This window comes from Notolabrus celidotus, chromosome 19, assembly GCF_009762535.1.
Source record: "Notolabrus celidotus isolate fNotCel1 chromosome 19, fNotCel1.pri, whole genome shotgun sequence".
Taxonomy (NCBI): domain Eukaryota; kingdom Metazoa; phylum Chordata; class Actinopteri; order Labriformes; family Labridae; genus Notolabrus; species Notolabrus celidotus.
This window is the reverse complement of record NC_048290.1, coordinates 3807213-3827357: the sequence shown is the minus strand read 5'-3', so window position 1 is coordinate 3827357 and position 20145 is coordinate 3807213. Positions and strand designations below refer to the sequence as shown.

Here is a 20145-nt window from a genome sequence, read left to right as displayed (position 1 = left end):
TTGACTTTGCAAATGTTTTTTATGAGAAAATAAATCCATTCAACACTTTTTCCACAGCTCAAGGGTACACATGATGGGCTTTTGGCGAGAAACTCTGATTGGAAACAGAAACTGTTTTATAGGAAATCTTTGAACAATTTCAAGAACTTTTCACATTAACTTCCTGAGACCTTAGCTTGTTTGGACACATGTTGTTTTCATTTCACCAAGGTATTATACAAATAGTGCTAACTAGCTCTGAATAGGAAGATCGTTTTTATCAGGTCTTCGTACAGGGGTAATATTGAGGACATGAAAATACTGAATATCCCTAAATCTTACACACTTGTTTTAGACCCAACTGAACCTTACCAGCACCAGAAACTACATTCTGAAAATAGCGGTGCTATTACAAAAAGCTTACGTGTGTGTAGTCCCGGACAACATGGACAATCAGTGTATTCTGTTGTGTAATTTAGAGTACTTGTTGTACTTGGCAGGTGGAGAAAGCATGGGATAAACATTAGTGTTCTCTTTCCAACACTGCGATGGACTGAGTGGAACAGATGACACACCCCTGCACGTGTCTATCTGTTTCAGCTGCTCTGTTGCTCCACAGATCTCCACAGAGATGTTCCACTGTTGGAAGAGGCCGACTGTTGTTTGGCACAGTTACAACTGAAACTGGACAAGAAGTGTACCTCTGGTGTTGATATTGGTATTTGTCTTTGGCTGGTAACATGATGCAACTGGCCGCTGCATAGGTACCAAAAGTGGAAAGATGTTGCAAAGAAGTGTGAAGTCAGCCAGAACTTAAATAAGAGCACAGAACGGAAATGATGCTTCAATACTTGTGTGAACATGTGATGTAAGATGTTCTTGTGTCCTCTCTCAGCCTCAAATACAGTCCAGTGTACCTCTTCTCAACTTTAAAACAAAGACTGTATCTGAGTTTCTCTATCCCGGCTGAAAGGTAGCATACCCTGCCTTACCTTCTATTTTACTCCTAAGGCAATCAAAACTCACAAATTGAACATCAGGCTGTATTTCAGAAGACTTGAAACAGTAGATTTAAGACGTAAACTCATTAAATGAATGTTAACTGAGGTAGACCAGAGGAGTTGAAACAAAGAGTGCAGATCAACTTCTTATAAAAAGTCTTTGAACAAAACTAGATGCTTATAGTGAGACAGTATGGGGTTTTTGATCTTGACTCTTTCCTTTGTGATCTTGTCTTCCTTTACTCTTTGCACTGAGATGTCTCAGGAACTCATCGTGGTCCCTTATGAATCTCTTGACCTGAAAAAAAAGAGAGTATTTTGATCATTGTTTTCACTCAGGCTGTTTTTGTTGTGTTACTATCTCTGCTCTGCAAGTTTTCATACCTTGTCTAACTGCCTCTCTGTGTCGGTTATGTCCACAGCGTCCTCCTCATCGTCATTTCCACCCGTCATTTCATACAGGTTGAGCACGGCCATCTTTATCGCTCCCAGCTGAAGGGTTTTCTTTGCTGCCGTTTCCTGAATGTGATTCCACTTCCTCTCCTGTATATAAACAGAGACTATCCATTTCAAACAGAGGATGGTAGCTGAATTATGAAGCAACGTGTGTGCTGGTGTAAGGATGATGTCTGGTACCCATGTCGAGGCCTCAGAGAGCGCATCGGCAAGCTCGGTCTGGAGCTGGGACAGCCGGTTGCTCCCCTGCAGCTGCACCAGGTGATGCTGTTCCCCCAGCGCACCCAGAGCCTTCTTCTTCTCCTCCACTTGCTGATCAGACTCGGCCACTTTCTGACACAGCTGCTCCTTGAAGTGGAGGAGGCTCTCGACGTGACTTGTGAGCTTCTGTGCATCCTGAAACTGAAATTAGGACTCCACTATTTAAGTTTCATTACTGTAGAAGCAATAAAGTCTCCCTGGCCTTTGAATAACTGATGTTTTAGCTTCATTATAAACTATTCCTGTAGAAGAGAGAAAGCTTTAGTGTTTCTTTACCGTTGTCATTTTGACCACCTGCTCCATGTATTCATCAAACACATCATATCTCTCCACTTGACGCTTCAGCTCTTCTTTCTTTTCCGTCAGCTCCACAAACTCCTCCGTCAGCCTCTTCTCCTCCTCCTCCCTCTGACGCTCACCTTTCCTCTGTCTTTCAGTTCGATGAGGATCTTTTTCCTGCATTTAGGGATATGACATGATATGATACAACTGCTACATATAAATGAAGCTGAATGTTTTCTTACTGTACCTTGTGCAGCCTTTTAAAGTCTGAGTGTAGCTCTTCCATTCTTTTAATCTTCACCTGCATCGCTTGTATGTGTGCCTTCAAGATTTCAAGCTTCTGTATAGAAACACACATATAGAGGGAACATTTAGCTTCAATAAGAAATAAGTATATAATCCTACATAGGTACAAAATGTAGCTCCAGCGAAAGTTCAGACAGGAAGACTATAAAGCAATCACAGCAGTTGTTTAACTCTCCTCTCCCTCATTCAATAGCTCAACCACTTCCGGCTGCATGCTCCAGAGCTGTCATTGGCTAATCAGCAGCGGCTTCATCCAATAGCTCAGTGGCACGCCCTTAATTAGCCTATCAACTATCTGCTGTCTTTTTAAATGTGTCTCTCTCTCCTGCTAGTTCCTTCTTGCATTGATGGTGCACACCCCTCCACCTCTCCATCTCCACCAGGTCTCTGCAAGTCTTCAATTCCTAGGATCATCAACCACCACCACCAGAGTCTGGACTCTAGGGGGATTTCTTCAGCTGCCAAATTCAGACATCCTACGCTCACAACATTATCCCCATAGAGTCCTTACGCCAAAGATTTCTGTCAAGTTTCATCAGTCATTCAGTTGTAATAAATAACCTTTAATATTCAAATTGTGTCTCTCCTGATTGAAATAAGTGAGATCAAAGAGAGATCTCTTCATGAACAGAAGTCAAAGGGACTGATCATCCTGTAAAGGAGGGCAACATTAGTATTCATTAACAGTACACCCTTTTGTTTCAAGGAGGGCAGATGGGAGAACCAACACACTGGGGTCAAGGTTCATTAAAAAAAAGTGGTCCAGCTGATCAGACAGACCTGCTGAAGAGTTGCTCCTGCTTTTGAGTTTTTAAAAAGTGTATTATTCGCCCCCCCAGTTAAGTTTTCTGACTATATTACATGTTTTTCTGCCTTTCATATTAATTTTCAACACAGACAAAATAAATTAAAATGATTATTTTAACACAGCAAAAAAATTAAGCTCTGAAAATGAAGAAATAGGAGCGTCATTTTGTCATTTTCAGACTGAAACTCTCCTTTAAAATACACTACCAGTCACAAGTTTGGACACACCTTCTCATTCAATGTTTTTTTTATTTATTTTAATTATTTCCAACATTGTAGATTAAAGCTGCCGTGAGGAACTTTTATTATGTATAAATTCTGGCGCCCCCCTTGTGGACAAAGTGATACCTCTTATCTCTTGTCCTATACATGCAAAAGTAGTGTTTTCAACAAAAGCCTCATCCTGTTGTCTTTTAACAGTCAACTCTATCTGGCAATGTGATTATTTTCCATGAAAACAGTCAAATAAAGGCTGTTTCTGAAGCGAGATGTCCATCATCTGGTCTGACACTTACCCCCTCATGGCGGTTTCAGGCATTAAAAATGACAACAGAGAAGGTGTCAGTGTTGAAGCTGATGGACTTGTTTGCTATTGAAGGTCATAAAGAGGCATCAGTATCATTTTCAGTCTGTTTCTCAGCCAGTTCAAAACTCCTCACAGAGCCTTTAATACTGAAGACGTCAAAACTATGATAATCTGGATTACAACAGTAGTCAAATAGGGCTATCCATTGTGTGCTAACCCTACCTCTGAACAACACAACTGATGGTCTCAAACACATTAAGAAGGCAAGTCATTCTACAAATGAACTCTTGACAAGGCTCATGTTCATTAGAAACCATTCCAGGAGACCACTTCATGAAGCAGACTGAGAGAATACCAAGAGTGTGCAAAGCTGTCATGAAGGAAAAAGGGGGCTACTTTACAGAATCTAAAATATAAAACATATTCTGCTTTGTTTAACACTTTTTTTGAAGTCTGAGTCAGGACTAAACTTTTCATCACCTGTGTCCTCTCCTCCTTCTCAGCCTCCAGGTCCTCACCCTCCAGGCGGATCCTCTGGATATCAAGGAGCAGAGTAGTCCTGTACTTGTTTAGTCCGCCTGGTGTTGCACTGCTCGCCCTTGCAGAGAACTCCCTGCTCACACACAGAAGCATGGCACAAAGTTAGACCGACTCTCAGACCTGGACTCAGGTGATGTGGATTCACTCACTGACAGACTTACTCTGGTTCCTTCTCCTTCTGGACGGACTTCCTGTCCATGGTAGATCCTTGTACACAGTTTTTACACTTCGTTTTCTCTCGTTGGTTTTAAGTTTTTCTCCAAACTTTCTGTAACTGATTTCATGGAGCGTTCCTCTGCTTGTTTCCATGGTGACGTACAAACCCGGAAGTTAACGTAAACAAACCGGCATTTCAGAAAAACCTCCTTAAATGATTTTATTTTTTATATTAAGTTATTATACTACAGCTGCTAAGAAATTCACGATTTGCAGACGGAGAAAATGTCTAACATCTACATAATTACATTTCAGCTTTGTGTCTGAGCAGAAGAAAAAGTTTGAATCAGGTGAATTTCTCCGCCTTTTCAATACTTTGTACGGAAGCCCTAAAAGGACAAGATTAAATAAATAAATCTCTTTTCTAAAGATTGCAACTATTTTTTTGTTACAATATCCTCTTATTCTAAACGGAGGCAAATTTTTGTTTGTGAAAAAACAAATGTATATTTTGTAATTTTTTATATATTTTTTTTTTTTCAAAAAGCACGTATATGTAAAAGTACAATTGTATACATTGTTTTTTCTGAACATGTAAGAACACCCTCCCTCTCACCTCCCACGAACCTGTAGCACAGTCAGGAGGATAAGTAATGAAATATAAATAAAATATAAAAAGTAATGAATACAGTGACAGTGACTATAACAATAATAACAGCAGTAATAACCAACTGGTTTAAATTATTAATAATAATAATAATAATAACAAAAAGATAAAATAAAGTAAACAAAATAAAATACAATTAAAATTAAAAAAATTAGATTATGTAAAAATCAACAAACATGTTAGATTATAGGAAACAGGCTTCTCCTGTTACCTGAAGTTACTTGATTTCCATATTTATGCTATATATGTGCTCCTTTTATGTTTAGTACGGAAGCCCTAAAAGAACATGATAAGATACATATTATATTCTCTGTTTTCTTGTCTTATTTTTCTCGTTGTCTTGAGAAAACCAAGAAAATACAATTTATTTAATCATGTCCTTTTAGGGCTTTGTTTAAGAAAATGTTCCTCCGTAAAGAATAAAAATGCATTTTGTTGTGAGACATTTATCTTACAGGTTGAAGAATAAAAACACAAAAAATTTGCTTTGTTCTCTGGATAAAAGGAGATAAATGATCCAATTATCACGTGAAAAATAACTTGTCAGCTCGAGAATACTGAGAAAACTAAATGCATTGAATCATGTCCTTTTAGGGCTTCCGTACTTTTACCTTTGAAACTTTCAATGACTGTCAGGATTTCTAAGCTAGAATTCGAATGGAGTTCTGTTTTGTTGCTACACTTCTTAAAAGGAGTCAGAAATAATCAACAAGCTGTAACCAGCAAACTTTAATACATACTGCATGTCCTTCATTTTAGCATAATACATCAATTATCAACATCAGAATATATATGGCTCTGATTTCAAGGTACATAAATCACTCAACAAAATACCCTGTTTGGACAGACACATGATACAAAGTGCACAAATGGAGTTCAGTCGACTGCATCACACGACAGAACAGCTGAAGAAGAGTTAAAGCTTACATTCAACAAACCTCGGGGAGGATCTTTAATCAGGGGGACAGGTTCACCGGTCAGTATTCACTTTATAGAAATACTGACCTGTTAAAATGACACACTCACACATTCAGGCAGCACAAACTTAAATATGAACATATTTGGCACCATATTTTAGCATAGAACATAAAATACAACTTGCAATACAACATTGTTAGTATAATATGGAGGTAATGTTTGATTTTGGCACATTACGAGAACACTCAAGGTTTAAAAAGATCATGTATTAATTACATGCTCAAGTCTTTATTGAAAATTTCGATTAAAGAATAGAAACCCACTGACAGCATAGCAGAAAAACCTCGACGTTAAAACAGACTTTCTAAAAGTTATCAGCTCTTTTAGCCGGTTAGCTTCATGACGAGCTGCTGGCTGACGTTAGCGGTATAAAGTATGCTGAATGACAAGGAAAGCACCATTATTCCCTTGATAAGTTAAAAATTGGTTGCAGTTCTTCAGCGCCATGATGAGTAATGTAAACAAGTGAGTCAAGTATGACCTCTGGTAACCCTTAGAGCCGAGATGTCATCAAAATCTAACAGACATAATCGTATATTGCACTCGAGACAGAATCCTTACTGCACAAAAGAAGGGGCGTCCTGGCCTGTTCAAACCATCTTGACAAACAAAAAGCTGGTTTATAGATATAGAATTAATAAGGTATTCAGTAATACTATGTTTATTATAACATCTCCTGTATATTAACATGTATATATAGATTATTTTGACATTATGATATGAAAGATACATATTTATAAATTGCTATGAATATAGGCAGCTGCTTCTGTTGAACAGACGCAGCGCCGGATATAACATAATAACTATTCTATGACTTTTCATCCAAACAAATACAAATAAACGCTTTCACACGTGGCTCACGGGGAGGTAAACCAGTGTGAAACTCCTTAGTGAATATGAATTGAAGCCTCCCATGCACAGAGAGGGTTCAATACAGGTCGAGACTGGTTTCCAAACAGGCCAGCATGAAGCTTTAAAAAACCTCAGCATGCATGCTAAGTAAGTGCAACAGCAACCTCTGGTGGACATGTAGAAAAGTACACGTCAGCTTATAATGTAGATTACATCGTGGTGCCTTATGAGAGCAGTGAGAGCACATGAGATTAGTAATCAGGGCTGCACTGAACATCAGTCTTAGATAAATACTGTCAATAATGGCCGATGAAGCATTTCAGCCTCTCAGCCTCCACAAACGTTTACCTCACCAACATGTATTTATAAGGTTTACATCATCATCTATGTTAAAGCAGCAGAAACACATATGCACTGTATACTGTATGGACAGAAAACAAGGAACGGACAATTCCTTCATTTCGTGGAATCTGTGTTGACCTCAATCTGTGGTGGGGCACGGCACTATGTGTTGAGATGTGAGCGAGTGAGCACTTCCTGGGGGGGAAAAACTCCAGCTACGTGTGTTTGACGGAGAGTTTTATGCCTCAGGCTCGTCCGGCAAGCTGCCCTGACTTCTTGGTAAACTCCACTGTTATCTTCCACAGATGTACCAAACCACCAATCAGAAAAACCCCTAATAGGAACAAATACGCAACACTAACTTTACATGTAAAATAGCCTGGCTCCAAAGACATGCAGGCAATGTCCACCATCACGGATGGCTAATTCACTAACAACAAACAAGGAACTTTTTGTGAAGCTCAGTCGAAATAAGGACCGATGTTTATACTTAAAAACGCCAGCGGCATGCACTTTGCGTTAAATGAAAAAAAGGCAAAAGATGCCTGTAATCTTATTCATAACATAACTCCACGTTTGTCTATGCAAATTCACTCGACACTGGAATTGAGAAGCTCACAATATCCACAATCTGCAAGAAAAAGCAAAAGCCATGCTCTAACTCTATTATACGTCTACTGCCAGCTTTCTACACTCAGAACGATCACACCGACTATCAGTAATCTAAAACCCAGTCAAAAAAACTGTCTGCATTCTCTGTTACAACTCAAGTTGTCAAATATATAAAAGTTTCTGTAAACTCTTCTCACTCCTGTTCCACCTCTGACATCTCTGCTTCTGCTTAACCCTGCACTGACCACGCTGCACCGGTGCTTCCCTTCTGTGTCTCTGAACTGAAAACTGATGTGAAGTGACAATTTCATCACCGCGATGTCAAAAGGAAAAAAGTTTTGCACCTGAAATGTACAGCAGTGACGGCGGCTCTCGCGTAGAAACCACCGGGTATGACAATGCCAACGCCGTCTGGACCGCAGCCACACGCAGTCACGAGCACGTCTGTCTCCCTAAAGCTGCAGGGGGGACAGTGAGATGCCTGAACAGAGCCCTACAGGGACCACGATCGAGCCAAAATGAAGCCGTAATGGTCAAAGAGCTGCCATGTTGCCAAACTAGACCACAACAAGAAGTGGGGCCGCCTAGAGGCCGGTGAGGTCCACGATGGCCTTGATGAAGATGGTGTCGTCGCGGATGTAAGAGTTCTTGGCGTCAAGCTTGGAGAGCGGGCAGAAGAGTGGACAGCCGCTGGCGATGTTCATTTCGCTCACGGGTCTCTGGAAGGACGAGGAGGTGACGTCGGGTCTGAAGGCGTCGATGATGTGCTCTCTGTTGCTCTGGTCCAGAAGCATCAGAGTCACCTGGAAGAGAGAGAGGAGAGAGGTCATGATGTGTGGTATAATTACTGAGGACAAGTTTAGACCATGAGGAGAGCTTCAAACATAAAACACAAGGCTGTCCTTTAAAAAGTCAAACCTGATTCAAGTCTTATGCATAAGGAAATCACATGTTTTCACCTCTGTTTTGTTGCATATTACAAATCATTCTGGTGAAATTTTGAGTCTGAATCAGATTTAAAGTCTTGTTTTACAACAACAGAAATACATACTTCATAAAAACAAACATTTCAGCATCTTTTCTGTTGTTATATGGCACAAGACCTCTGTGTTATCCTTAGTAAACTTGACTCTTTACCTTCTAAACAGGCCATAAACTCTGTCTTTACCTTCTGGTTGAAAGGCCACTTGAGCAGAGCGTCACTCAGTCCCCTCATCACCACAAAGAACAGGGACAGGTGGCTGCCACGCCCCGTCCCATCTCCGTTCAGGTAGATCCGCAGACACATCTTATAGCCGTACTTACTGGTGTAGAAGGCTGGAAGGGAACAGGAGGGAAGTTTAACTCTGATGTGTTTGGATTGGATAAATCACTCTGAGGCCCTCTTCTCTGTCATGATGGATATTATTACCTGGTGAAAACATGGCCGGGGCTCGACCTGCGATGGCATCCTGTCTCTTTTTGGCAAAATCCGATATCCTCCAGACGAAGACGCCGTCGAAGGTGGAGGCAGACATCTCCCTCAGCCGGCCCTCCATCTCAGCCACCGTCAGGTCCTTCAGCCCCACCGTCCTCTCCAGCTGTCGCACCTGCAGAGGAAACACACTGAGATTCAACAAGGTGCAAAAACATATGATACTTTCAAGTTAAAAAAAGATATTCTACAGAAAGGTTTGACACGCGGCTGTAAAAAGATGGCCATGATGATGAACACAGACTGTGGATGAGGATTCAAATACATGCATTAGTGAGTTTTTATGCAGCATCAAAAAAACATCTCATGCAATTTGCAACAATTTGATTCTATCCTAATTAAAGTCTAAGTTTATTACTGTAGAAACCAACATTTTACATCCACCTGAGATTTTTGGAGCACCCAAAAGAGTATCAGTTTAAATGCTTGCACTTTTTTCAGGCTCTCCAGCTGAATCTGCTTTAAACTCATAAACTGCAGGAGTCACTTCATGCATTAGTGAGAGAAACAACACTTTATTATGTCTGTCTGAACAGAAATCTCATAAGAATGTAAGAATCTTCTCAAGAATGTTTGAGGAAAATCGCTCACTGTGATTTTAGAACTGTGTTGTTTTATTTTTTGTCTACAGGTTCTTAACAGACGGCGTTAATCTGTGTATAAATACAAAAACTGGAGGCCAATGTTCTGTGAAAATATGAACTATGCTGCACCAGATCGAATCCTTAACTATGTAAATTAATTTGAATTAGTCTAATAAAAGTCTGTGGTCTAAGTCTTGATGGTCTTAATCATATTTAGGGCATTATGATTATTTAAGTTTCAGGACTACGTTTCCCATAATGCTTTGGTGGACGTAAACAGGAAGCAAAGTGTAGCAATGGAAAAATAAGTGGACTACAACGTGAGCCTGATATTTGCTGCTCATAATGGTTCATTTTTTTCTAAATTCAGCAGGATTAAAAGTTTGCCGAACTAGCTATTAGAAGTGTCTGTCTGCAGTGAACTCAAACTGTCACTGATGAAGTGAAGGTGTTATCTTAAATTCGGGAGCAGGACCACACCTAAACCACACCCTCAATCAAGCCTACATAAACATAGCCAGCCTACTCCAACCGGTTGTCTGAAATTCTTCAACCCACCCACCCTCCCTCACCTTTCTCTACTCCACTTAACTTCTTTCCTTATCCCCTTCTACTCAACCAGTGCTCGCTTCTTCTATGCCCTTGTCTACTTCCAGGTACAACCCGGGTCAAGATCAGCTCTGGCAGGATAATGCTGAGACAGAACCCCCATCCAGAGTCTCCTTCTGCTGGGACACACTACGCAGCAACAATTCATTAAATGTTCAAACTTATATCCTTGTGTGGCGTGGTCCTTGCTAGTGAATATTAGTTTAATGCAAAAACAAAAACATACAAATATGATGATTCTCAGGCGAGTTTTAGTTATATGAAGTATTTTGTGTTTTTATCCCTGAGCAGCTTCATGGTCTTTATTTATGATGAATACTGAAGTTATAAATATCCTCAGGAAAAGTCACACTGCATCTAAAAATATGTGCTGAGTTATGACTCAGACAAACAGAGGTGTGAGTTCTCTTTATGTAACCTGCAGCAGTCCGGTTAATGTTCAGTCCTACCTTGTTACTCAGAGCCTCGATCTTGTCCTGGTCCAGTTTGTGCTGACGGTTGCTGGCCTCCATGGTGGTGGCAAACCTCTCCACCTCTCTGTTCAGGACACACACCACATTCTCAAACGTGTTGGACTTCACTTCCAGCTCCGTACACCTGCGGCCCAGCTCGGCGACTTTCGTCTTCTCGCTGTGGAGCTGGAGCTCCAGCGCCGCGCCCACCGAGCTGGGCAGGGGTGTGAAGGAGGTGGACACGGACAAGGTGGGAGCCAGAGTGGGAGGTGGAGGGAGGGGAGCTGAAGCAGGAGGACCGGGGGGGCCGGAGCTGGAGGATGAAGAGGAGGAGGCGGCGGCGGCTCCCTGCACGGGAGGCCCAGAGGAGGTGGTGCTGAGCTGGGAGACTCTGGCCTCCAGCTCCCTGAGGGACTGTTGGAGTTCCACCAGTTTGTGTCCGGCGACTTCCAGTCCCTGGGGCTGCAGGCCCTCCATGCTCACTTTCATGCCCATGATGTAGTGCAGCAGCAGGTTGAGGTGCTCGTAGGCGTAGGCGCGTTCGTGGTCATGAATCTTTTCCTTCTCAACCTACAGGAAGAGAAACACAAACAGTAATGAAATGAGGGCATGGAGAGAAGTTTATCAGGGAGTGCAGGGTGCAGGGGATGTACACTACCAGTCAAAAGTTTGGACACACCTACTTATTCAATGTTTCTATTTATTTTAATTATTTTCAACATTGTAGATTAATACTGAAGACATCAAAACTATGAAATAATCTGGTTTTACCATAATCTGGATTACAACAGTAGTCAAATAGGGCTATCCATTGTGTACTAACCCTACCTCTGAACAACACAACTGATGGTCTCAAACACATTAAGAAGGCAAGTCATTCTACAAATGAACTCTTGACAAGGCTCATGTTAATTAGAAACCATTCCAGGAGACCACTTCATGAAGCAGACTGAGAGAATACCAAGAGTGTGCAAAGCTGTCATGAAGGAAAAAGGGGGCTACTTTACAGAATCTAAAATATAAAACATATTCTGCTTTGTTTAACACTTTTTTGTTCATTAAATATTCCATATATGTTCTTTCATAGTTTTGATGTCTTCAGTATTAATCTACAGTGTTTACAATAATTTAAATAAATACAAACCCTTGAATGAGAAGGTGTTTCCAAACTTTTGATTGGTGGTGTATATTTTTGTTAGGAGGTTTTTTGGTTCCTTTCAAATGATGTATTTCTGTGACACACAAGTTTTAAAAGAACTTTGTAAGACCACTAAATGTGAAAGAATAACTCTTTCTGATTGGACCTGCTTCTGCGCATGCCTTAGCTTCAAACTATGTCACCAGTGTGAGATCTCAGCGCCTGTAGAGGAGGTATTTAGGCTTCACCTCTTACAATGGGAGGAGATGGAGGTGTGTTGTCCATTTTTTCTTTTTCTTTTCTGTTTTATTTTATTTTTCATTTTAATTATGTTCTTTTATGCTTGTCTGAATGTCTCCAATGCTTTTAATGTTTTAATGTAAAGCACATTGAGTTGCCCTCGTGTATGAAATGCGCTATACAAATAAAGTTGCCTTGCCTTGCCTTGCCTAAAATACAGTCACTGGTGATGACATGACATTCAATATTGACAGACAATCAGGATACTTACAGACATGTCACATCCAACAACATGAAATCGACACGGGGTCCTGAATTTGCTGCAGAACTTGATGTGATCCACGTACTAGAAGGAAAGAAAATACAAGAAGAAGAAGTTATTAGTGTTTCAAACAAACTGAACAAGCAATCATGTGTTTGTGCATCTCATTTAATGTGTTTGCATTCCAGTTTTGGAGACTTGTTCTGGAAAATTAACATTAAACAATCTTTGAAGTCGGTCAAAAACATTCACTGATGTTAAGAGGAGAGCTACAGAATCCTCATTTCACGTGATCAGTCTACTGCACTGGAAAGAGATTTTAAAGATGTTTTCTAATTAATTTTTTTATCCAAAAAACAATGGTCACCAAAAAGTCCTTAACACTGAGGAAGATTTGTACTGAACTTATATTTTCTAACAGAAATATCCTTTTCTAGTGGGACAGGTGTCACTTTGAGTCAGCTGGATAATATACAGAATCACATTTTAGGAAACTGGTGTCTCTTTTCTTGTTTCTTTTATTTCAGCCAGGATATTTTTCATCTATATTAAGAAAAGTCTTCCAGAAGTCTGGAAATAACTCCAAAACACAGCTGAGTGTTTTCTAAAGATTGATGTGTGTGCATGTTTTCATTCAAAGGGAGACTGTCCAGCTCTCGGCCTTGAGGTTGTTATTGTACATAAGAATGAGACCATGCAGTAAAAGTTTCCACTGGTCTGTAAGTCTGACACATGTACCTTCTCTCTGGGTATTTTCTTCTTTGCACAGCCTTCACAGATCATCGGGTACTTGGGACAGATCTCATCGTGAGCCTGCAAAGAAAACGACGATGTTTCTTAAACACACAGAGACGTGGTGATGTCATGTCGCAGCACAGACAAGCGGACTCTTCAGCTTCAGTAACCCGTCCTCTTCAGCTTCTGAATTAATCATTTCTTACCTTGATGTTTTTGAAGTGAAATGGCTCCTTGCAGTACTTGCAGTTGAGCGTTCTCTCCGGGCACTCTCGCTCATTATGGCGCTCCTGTTCATTGAAGCGGATTCGTTCTTTGCAGGAGGGGCAGGGGATGATCATGAACTCACACTTCCCCTCGTGGTTCATCTGGAAAAAATACATCTTAAGTAAGAGTGTTTCTTTTTTTTAACAATACAGAAACCTCTAGAGGCGTTTTTCAACCTGAGGAACAACTAGGGACTTTACCCCTGAACTACGTCCGTTTCAACTGGAGGAACCAGGGTCTAAATTTAGTTCAGGGGTAGTTAATCTTCCTTCTGAAAAGCCCCTGCTTGGGGGGTAGTACTTTTCAAAGGTCCTGGGACTTTCATGCGGGCAGGGCCTGCAATGCTGAACGTGTCTGATTGGTAGATTACCTGCAGTGTTTTTATTCCGCCCGCCTTCCACAATAACATCACACACATCTTTGTCTTACTGCCCTCTACTGGTCTGGTGGTGTAGTGCATTTACCCCTTTTTTTTTGGGCCTGATTTGCAAAATCTACCCTGGACTTCAGTCCGCGGTTGAAACGCAGACAACAATGGGGGCACAGGAACCTTTTAGTTAAGGGAAAGTAGTTATAGGGGCTAAAAGACCCCAGAACTCTTGGTCGAAATGCACCTTATGGTGCCTTTACGGGGGAAAAAAGGCTTTAAAAACTTGAAGAACCTGGACCTGCAATTCCTCAGATGGCCGCTGGGGGCTGGTCCCAAAAGGGAGTTAATCCCCATAGAGCCCTGTATTAAAATGCCAAACTTTATGCTAAAAATTGACATGTTTACAGCGACCTAGGAAGATGTTTTTCATCTATATGGCTCATTAAATATAGAGTGAATTTTCCCATATCTACCTTTAAATTAATAAGGTTTAAAGCTTTGTTAAATTAAAAGTATATGGCTACTTTGAGCTATTTGGTAGGCGGTACTTTCATAACAGTACTTTCAAATACTGTACTTAAGTCATGTTTGATTTAAGGTGTTAGTCCCTTTGGAAGTGTTTCATATAAACAATGAAGAAACAATATTGTTTGTTGATTATTCCATTTTTAGTCAGACTAAGTTAAACCCAGGCTAATTCACCCCATACAATTGACATCTCCTTCGCATTGCCTTCTGTATTATATTATTTATTTAGTCTTATTTAAATAAAATATCTCAGAAAAAATCCTGTCTTCTATTGTAACAAGCAACTTATGAATTATGACCTCCAGACTTTTTGAATGAGTGAAATTCTAGCAATGAAGTGATGATCTTTGCACGATAAGATGTCTCTCTCCACTTACCATACTAGTCCTGTTAGCTCATTATGCTCATTGGACATCTGATTAATTAGCCTTGAGGAAAGACTGCAGACCTTTAGTACCTACATTTTTCTAACTCATCATCTGTCTTCCCTCTCCTTACGTTTAAATTCAAAGTATAACAGAAATCATGAAAGTAGGTCAAACATCAGCTCACCTCGTAGTCTTTGATGCTTCCTTTCCACGTGCAATTTTCATTAATACAAATAGCTGAAAGATGCTCGACTTCCCTTCGAACAGCGTTGTCAGGAAAAGCCTGAAAACAGAGAAAACAAACGGACATGACGTCACAACCTGCAGCGTTTACACAACTGAGCTGTGTCATGTATACATTATTGATATGAAGGAAAGTCTTCTCTGCATGTTGGATATGTTTGAGCTCTCTTCCCTCTCTTCAGTTTTATGATCCCATGTTTTTTCACATGCTCTGACAAAATGAATAATCAGGAGCAGCGTCACTCGTCCTGCATGTCGGCCCACAAATAAAGCATGAGGAAGCTTTTTCCTGAACAAGCCCGGAGTACGAGAGAGCAGGTCAGTGAGCCATGAGCGTAGGTTTAGAAAAGTAGGACAGGCGAGTTCATTCTCATCCATTATTACAGGGAGTAAAAAAAGACTCCTGTCCAGTCCGTCTGTGTTAAAGAGGAGTCACAGGGATGTTGAGTAATCCAGCAGAAAGGAGAAATGACGAGTTCTGAATCAATCATTTATATAATCTGTCAAACCTTTGTGTGGAAACGCATAAATCAGCTTTTAAAGGGACCTAAACTTTAAGTTAAGTTCACTGGACTACATAACACCTGAGTAAAGTATTTGTACTGGTAACAGGACAACTATACATGGTAAGATATATCAGATTTTTGCAGTGCAGTTCAGAGGAAACTTTTGTAGTTTGTTTTCACTCCACTACATTTATTGACTTTACAGAGTGAGATCAGCAGGTTCACGGTCACATTTCACTCATGAGTTTTTCCACATATAATCACTTATGTCTACTTTATGAACTTTTTATTTTCTCATTGTCTCCTGAAGCGTATCTTGACTGACGAATGACAGCTTAAGACTAATTATCAATGAAAAATGACCTTATTCAAACCCTATAATCTAATTTTTATTGAAGCAGTACTGATACACTACTGTTGTGTTTCATTCATATCAAGAATAGCAACTCAAGATATTTTTCTTTCACCTCAGCTCAATAAAAATGAATGTTTACTCACACATCCTGGTTTCAAAATCGACGTAGGGTCCTCGAAAATATCCTCTTTGATGCAGGCGCTGCATTTCTGGGGTCCATTACTGCAATGAAGCAACATTATGAGCCAACAAACATAAATACAACATAATAAATAATGAGAAACTCTGAGGTGGAATCTAAATAGATGCATAAATGATGTCCTTGAATAGAATTTGGAACTACTTTTAGAGCTCCTGTGAGGAACTTTCTGTTGACCATGGCGGGGCGCCAAAGTGGAGAAAGAGGAGCTTTAATTGGGCAGCTGAAACCTCCTCACTGGAGCTTTAATCAAGAAAATGAAAACTCCTCACTGGAGCTTTAATCAGGCAGCTAAATACTCCTCACAGGAATTTTAATCTAGCAGCTAAAAACTCCTCACTGGAGCTTTAATCGGGCAGCTAAAAACTCTTTCATTGGAGCTTTAATCAAGCAGCTAAAAACTCCTCACAGGAGCTTTAATCAAGAAACTGAAAACTCCTCACTGGATCTTTAATCCAGCTGTTAAAAACTCTTTCATTGGAGCTTTAATCAAGCAGCTAAAAACTCATCACTGGAGATTTAATCAGGCAGCTAAAAACTCCTTACTGGAGCTTTAATCGAGCAGCTAAATACTCCTCACAGGAATTTTAATCTAGCAGCTAAAAACTCCTCACTGGACCTTTAATCAGGCAGCTAAAAACTCCTCACTGGAGCTTTAATCAGGCAGCTAAAAACTCCACACTGGAGCTTTAATTGGGCAGCTAAAAACTCCTCACTGGACCTTTAATCGGGCTGCTAAAAACTCTTTCATTGGAGCTTTAATCAAGCAGCTAAAAACTCCTCACTGGAGCTTTAATCAGGCAGCTAAAAACTCCTCACTGGAGCTTTAATCAAGCAGCTAAAAACTCCTCACTGGAGCTTTAATCAGGCAGCTAAAAACTCCTCACTGGAGCTTTAATCAAGCAGCTAAAAACTCCTCACAGGAGCTTTAATCTAGCAGCAACATTATGAGCCGACAAACATATATAACATAATAAATAATGAAAAACTCTGAGGTGGGATCTAAATAGATGCATAAATGATGTCCTGGAATAGAATTTGGAACTACTTTTAAATCTCAAGTGAGAAAGCTTTAATCAAGAAACTGAAAACTCCTCACTGGACCTTTAATCAGGCAGCTAAAAACTCCTCACTGGAGCTTGAATTGGGCAGTTAAAAACTCCTCACTGGAGCTTTAATCAACTGTATGTTACCAAAATCACTGAATTTAAATCAGTACAACCTTTCCAGCTGCAGCATTAAAGTTATACTTCACCGTAAATGCATCACCAATCATAACACACACTGTATCAATCTGATATAAGTCTTCATGCACGATAAAAGTACTTTTACTTTTGTTTCCTCAGCTTAGTTTTGATGCTCATACTCAAACTTTTACCTATAACTTCATGCATGCATCAACTTGCACACACATCTACATGCATCATACTATTTCTACACTCAATTTGAGCTTTGTTTGCTTAAGATAGACATCTGAGTGCTTCCTCACCGCTGCAGCTCCCCTTTAAAATACACACGCCACAGTTCACAGCCCTGACCTGACAGTCCTGTTGAAGCAGTAGGAACAGAAGCGATGTCCACACTGGGCTTGAAACGGTCGTCTGAGTATGTTGTGGCAGCAGTTGCACAGGTGTTTGTCCTCCAGCTTGTTGCCCAGGATCTTCTTGGGGAAGCCGGGCTTGTTGCTCTCCATGGAGGACGGAGGGGACGGTTCCTGCGTGGCCATGGTGTCTGTTCACACGTCACACCTGCAGGAGAAGAGAGAATAACGTGGAGACGTGGTGAAGAAGAAGAAGAAGAAGAAGAAGAAGAAGAATTCTGATGCAACAGTTAAGAGTGATAACCAGCCTGTGGTGACTAATTCTGAGTAATTCATGTGTGTAAAATCTTAAAGCAGCAGCAGTAATGGTTCCTCTCCTCCTCCTCCTCCTCCTCCTCTCTCTCTCAGGCAGAGCATGACAGGCCAGCTGTAGGCCCACACCCTTTGTTTACATTTCCAGTCTGCATCCACGGCTCCTTGTGGCACAAAGTGATCTCTCAACTCACACAATCCACGCTCTGCTCAGCCTACCCAGTAACGACGCTGACAGACTGCACATCCATTGTCTCCCTCCATCCATCCTCTTCCCTCCTTCCTTGTCCCTGTTGCTAAGCTATCAGCATCCTTTAGTCAGAAGTGGTACCCAGCACGCTGCCACGCCCCTTTGGAATCTGAAGCCTCTAAAAAAAAACACCATTTACTGGCTTTCTGCAAATGCTGAGGCAATCACCCAGAGTTTGCACTTACCAGGGTTTTTGAGTCTACACTGTCATCGCGTGCAGAAGCTGTGAGATTCCTCCTTCCTCCTGCAGGTAGTCGCTCCTCGCGCGCCGTGGAGGTATTACACGTGTTTCTGCAGCCGTGTGGAGGTGTTTTCTTCAGCCTCAGCCACATAATATAGATGTGGTGCCCAAAAGCGATGGCTGTTATTGTCCAATATCGCCATTGCACTTTCAGACTGGGTGTTACGTCATGCAGGGGGGCTGGACACGGGTTGATGGGCAGACGGGATGTGGAGGCGCGCGTGTCATTGGTTCAGAGCTGAGGAGTGGGCGGGATGCTGCGTGGGGAGAGAGAGCACAATAAACATCCACAGAGCTGAGCCTGGAACTGTGGGGACAGTATCTGCTCCAATACATATATTTGATACATCTGCTCCATCATGCATGTTCTTCACTTTCACTTTCTTTCTTTGTGTCTTTTTGTAATTCACTTTTTTTTTTATTGTTTTCAAGAAAGTGTAAAATTCAGGAAGAAATAAAACAATACATCTTTGTGTCTTTTCAAGAAAACTGTGTTACATCTAGTTTGAAACATGATAAGATGAGCTTTATTGATCCTGTGCAGGATGGAAAATAGTTGTTACAGCAGCTCACAATATGGGAAAAAATATCAACAAGGCTTCAAGATAAAATAAATGAACTGGGATGGAGTGAGGGGATAATATCAATATGATAAATAAGAAGATAAAGTTGTACACACTGTGCACCAGGGGCGTGTCCAGACTTTTTATGACTGGGGTGGCTCAACTGAGAGGGGAACTGACTTATGCAGGAGTTGCATGTATGTGTGCATAACAGTGAATGGCATTATTTTTTAAAAAAAAAGTAAAATTAAGACTTACCTTTTTAATCTGGCTTTTAATTTGGAGTAATTTATTTTTAGCCCTGGACTGCATTATTATTTTTATTATTTTTATTATTATATTAATCATTATTATTTTAAGATAAGATAAGATAAGAGATTCCTTTACTCATCCCACAATGGGGAAATTCAAGTGTTACAGTAACAGAGTAGACAAAGTGCAAAATAAATATATAAAGCAAACAAGAGCCTATAAATGAACAATTATTAAAAAGTTATTAGCAATTAAAATTAAAAGATAAACATATCTTAAAATCACACACACACACCCACACACACATATATATAAATATATATATTATTGGTTATAGAGTCTGACCACTGCAGGAAGAAAAGACCTGTGGTATCTCTCCGTGAGACACCGCGGGTGAAGAAGTCTGTCACTGAAGGAGTTACTTAGTGTTGTTATGGTCTCCTGGAGGGGGTGTGTGACGTGTTGTCCATCAGAGAAGATAGCTTTAATCATTGCTTTAACATTTATTTCTCTTATTTAATTATTTATTCATTTTTTGTATTCAGCTGATCTTGTTAACACTACCTTAATATAATTTATTATTATTATTATTATTATTTTTTTATACTTATATTTTTGGGCTTTTTGCCTTTAATGACAGGACAGCTGAAGAGAGACAGGAAATGTGGGGAGTAGAGAGCGGGGAAGGCATGCAGTAAATGGTTGACCAGCAGGGAGTCGAGCGGTTAACCTCTGCGATGAGGACCATAGCCTCTATTCATGGGGCTTAGACCACCAGGCCACCAGCGCCCCAACGCTACCTTATTTTTAACTTTTCTTTCCACTATTACTTATTTCATAAATTTCACTGCATTGATTTTATTTTATTTTGAAGTATTTTATTTATAATAAT

General features: G+C 40.4%; 2 protein-coding genes and 1 long non-coding RNA gene across 4 annotated transcripts; 1 reads left to right on the top strand and 2 right to left on the bottom strand.

Moving 5' to 3' along the window:
- cfap73 (cilia and flagella associated protein 73) lies at window positions 1–4490 on the bottom strand. Its single transcript, XM_034709292.1, has 7 exons — window positions 4320–4490; window positions 4099–4231; window positions 2227–2319; window positions 1974–2153; window positions 1617–1838; window positions 1365–1523; window positions 1–1278 (listed from the first exon to the last, which is right to left on the bottom strand). Exons 1-7 carry the CDS (start codon window positions 4355–4357, stop codon window positions 1159–1161), a joined length of 945 nt encoding a protein of 314 aa, XP_034565183.1. The 5' UTR covers window positions 4358–4490; the 3' UTR covers window positions 1–1158.
- Window positions 4018–10596, top strand: LOC117830933. 2 transcript variants are annotated; one of them, XR_004634866.1, is made up of 4 exons: window positions 4018–4288; window positions 8914–9035; window positions 9251–9385; window positions 10480–10596. It is a non-coding gene; the product is annotated as an uncharacterized LOC117830933 (long non-coding RNA). The 2 variants fall into 2 exon arrangements; XR_004634865.1 differs by having other exon boundaries at window positions 8914–9385.
- Window positions 5696–18604, bottom strand: LOC117830931 (TNF receptor-associated factor 2-like). Its single transcript, XM_034709291.1, has 11 exons — window positions 18383–18604; window positions 17634–17843; window positions 16040–16118; window positions 14977–15075; window positions 13466–13627; window positions 13263–13337; window positions 12534–12608; window positions 10882–11454; window positions 9177–9354; window positions 8934–9082; window positions 5696–8568 (listed from the first exon to the last, which is right to left on the bottom strand). The coding sequence occupies exons 2-11, from the start codon at window positions 17819–17821 to the stop codon at window positions 8350–8352; spliced, it is 1797 nt and encodes a 598-aa protein (XP_034565182.1). The 5' UTR covers window positions 17822–17843; window positions 18383–18604; the 3' UTR covers window positions 5696–8349.
- Window positions 18605–20145: the final 1541 nt, after the last annotated feature.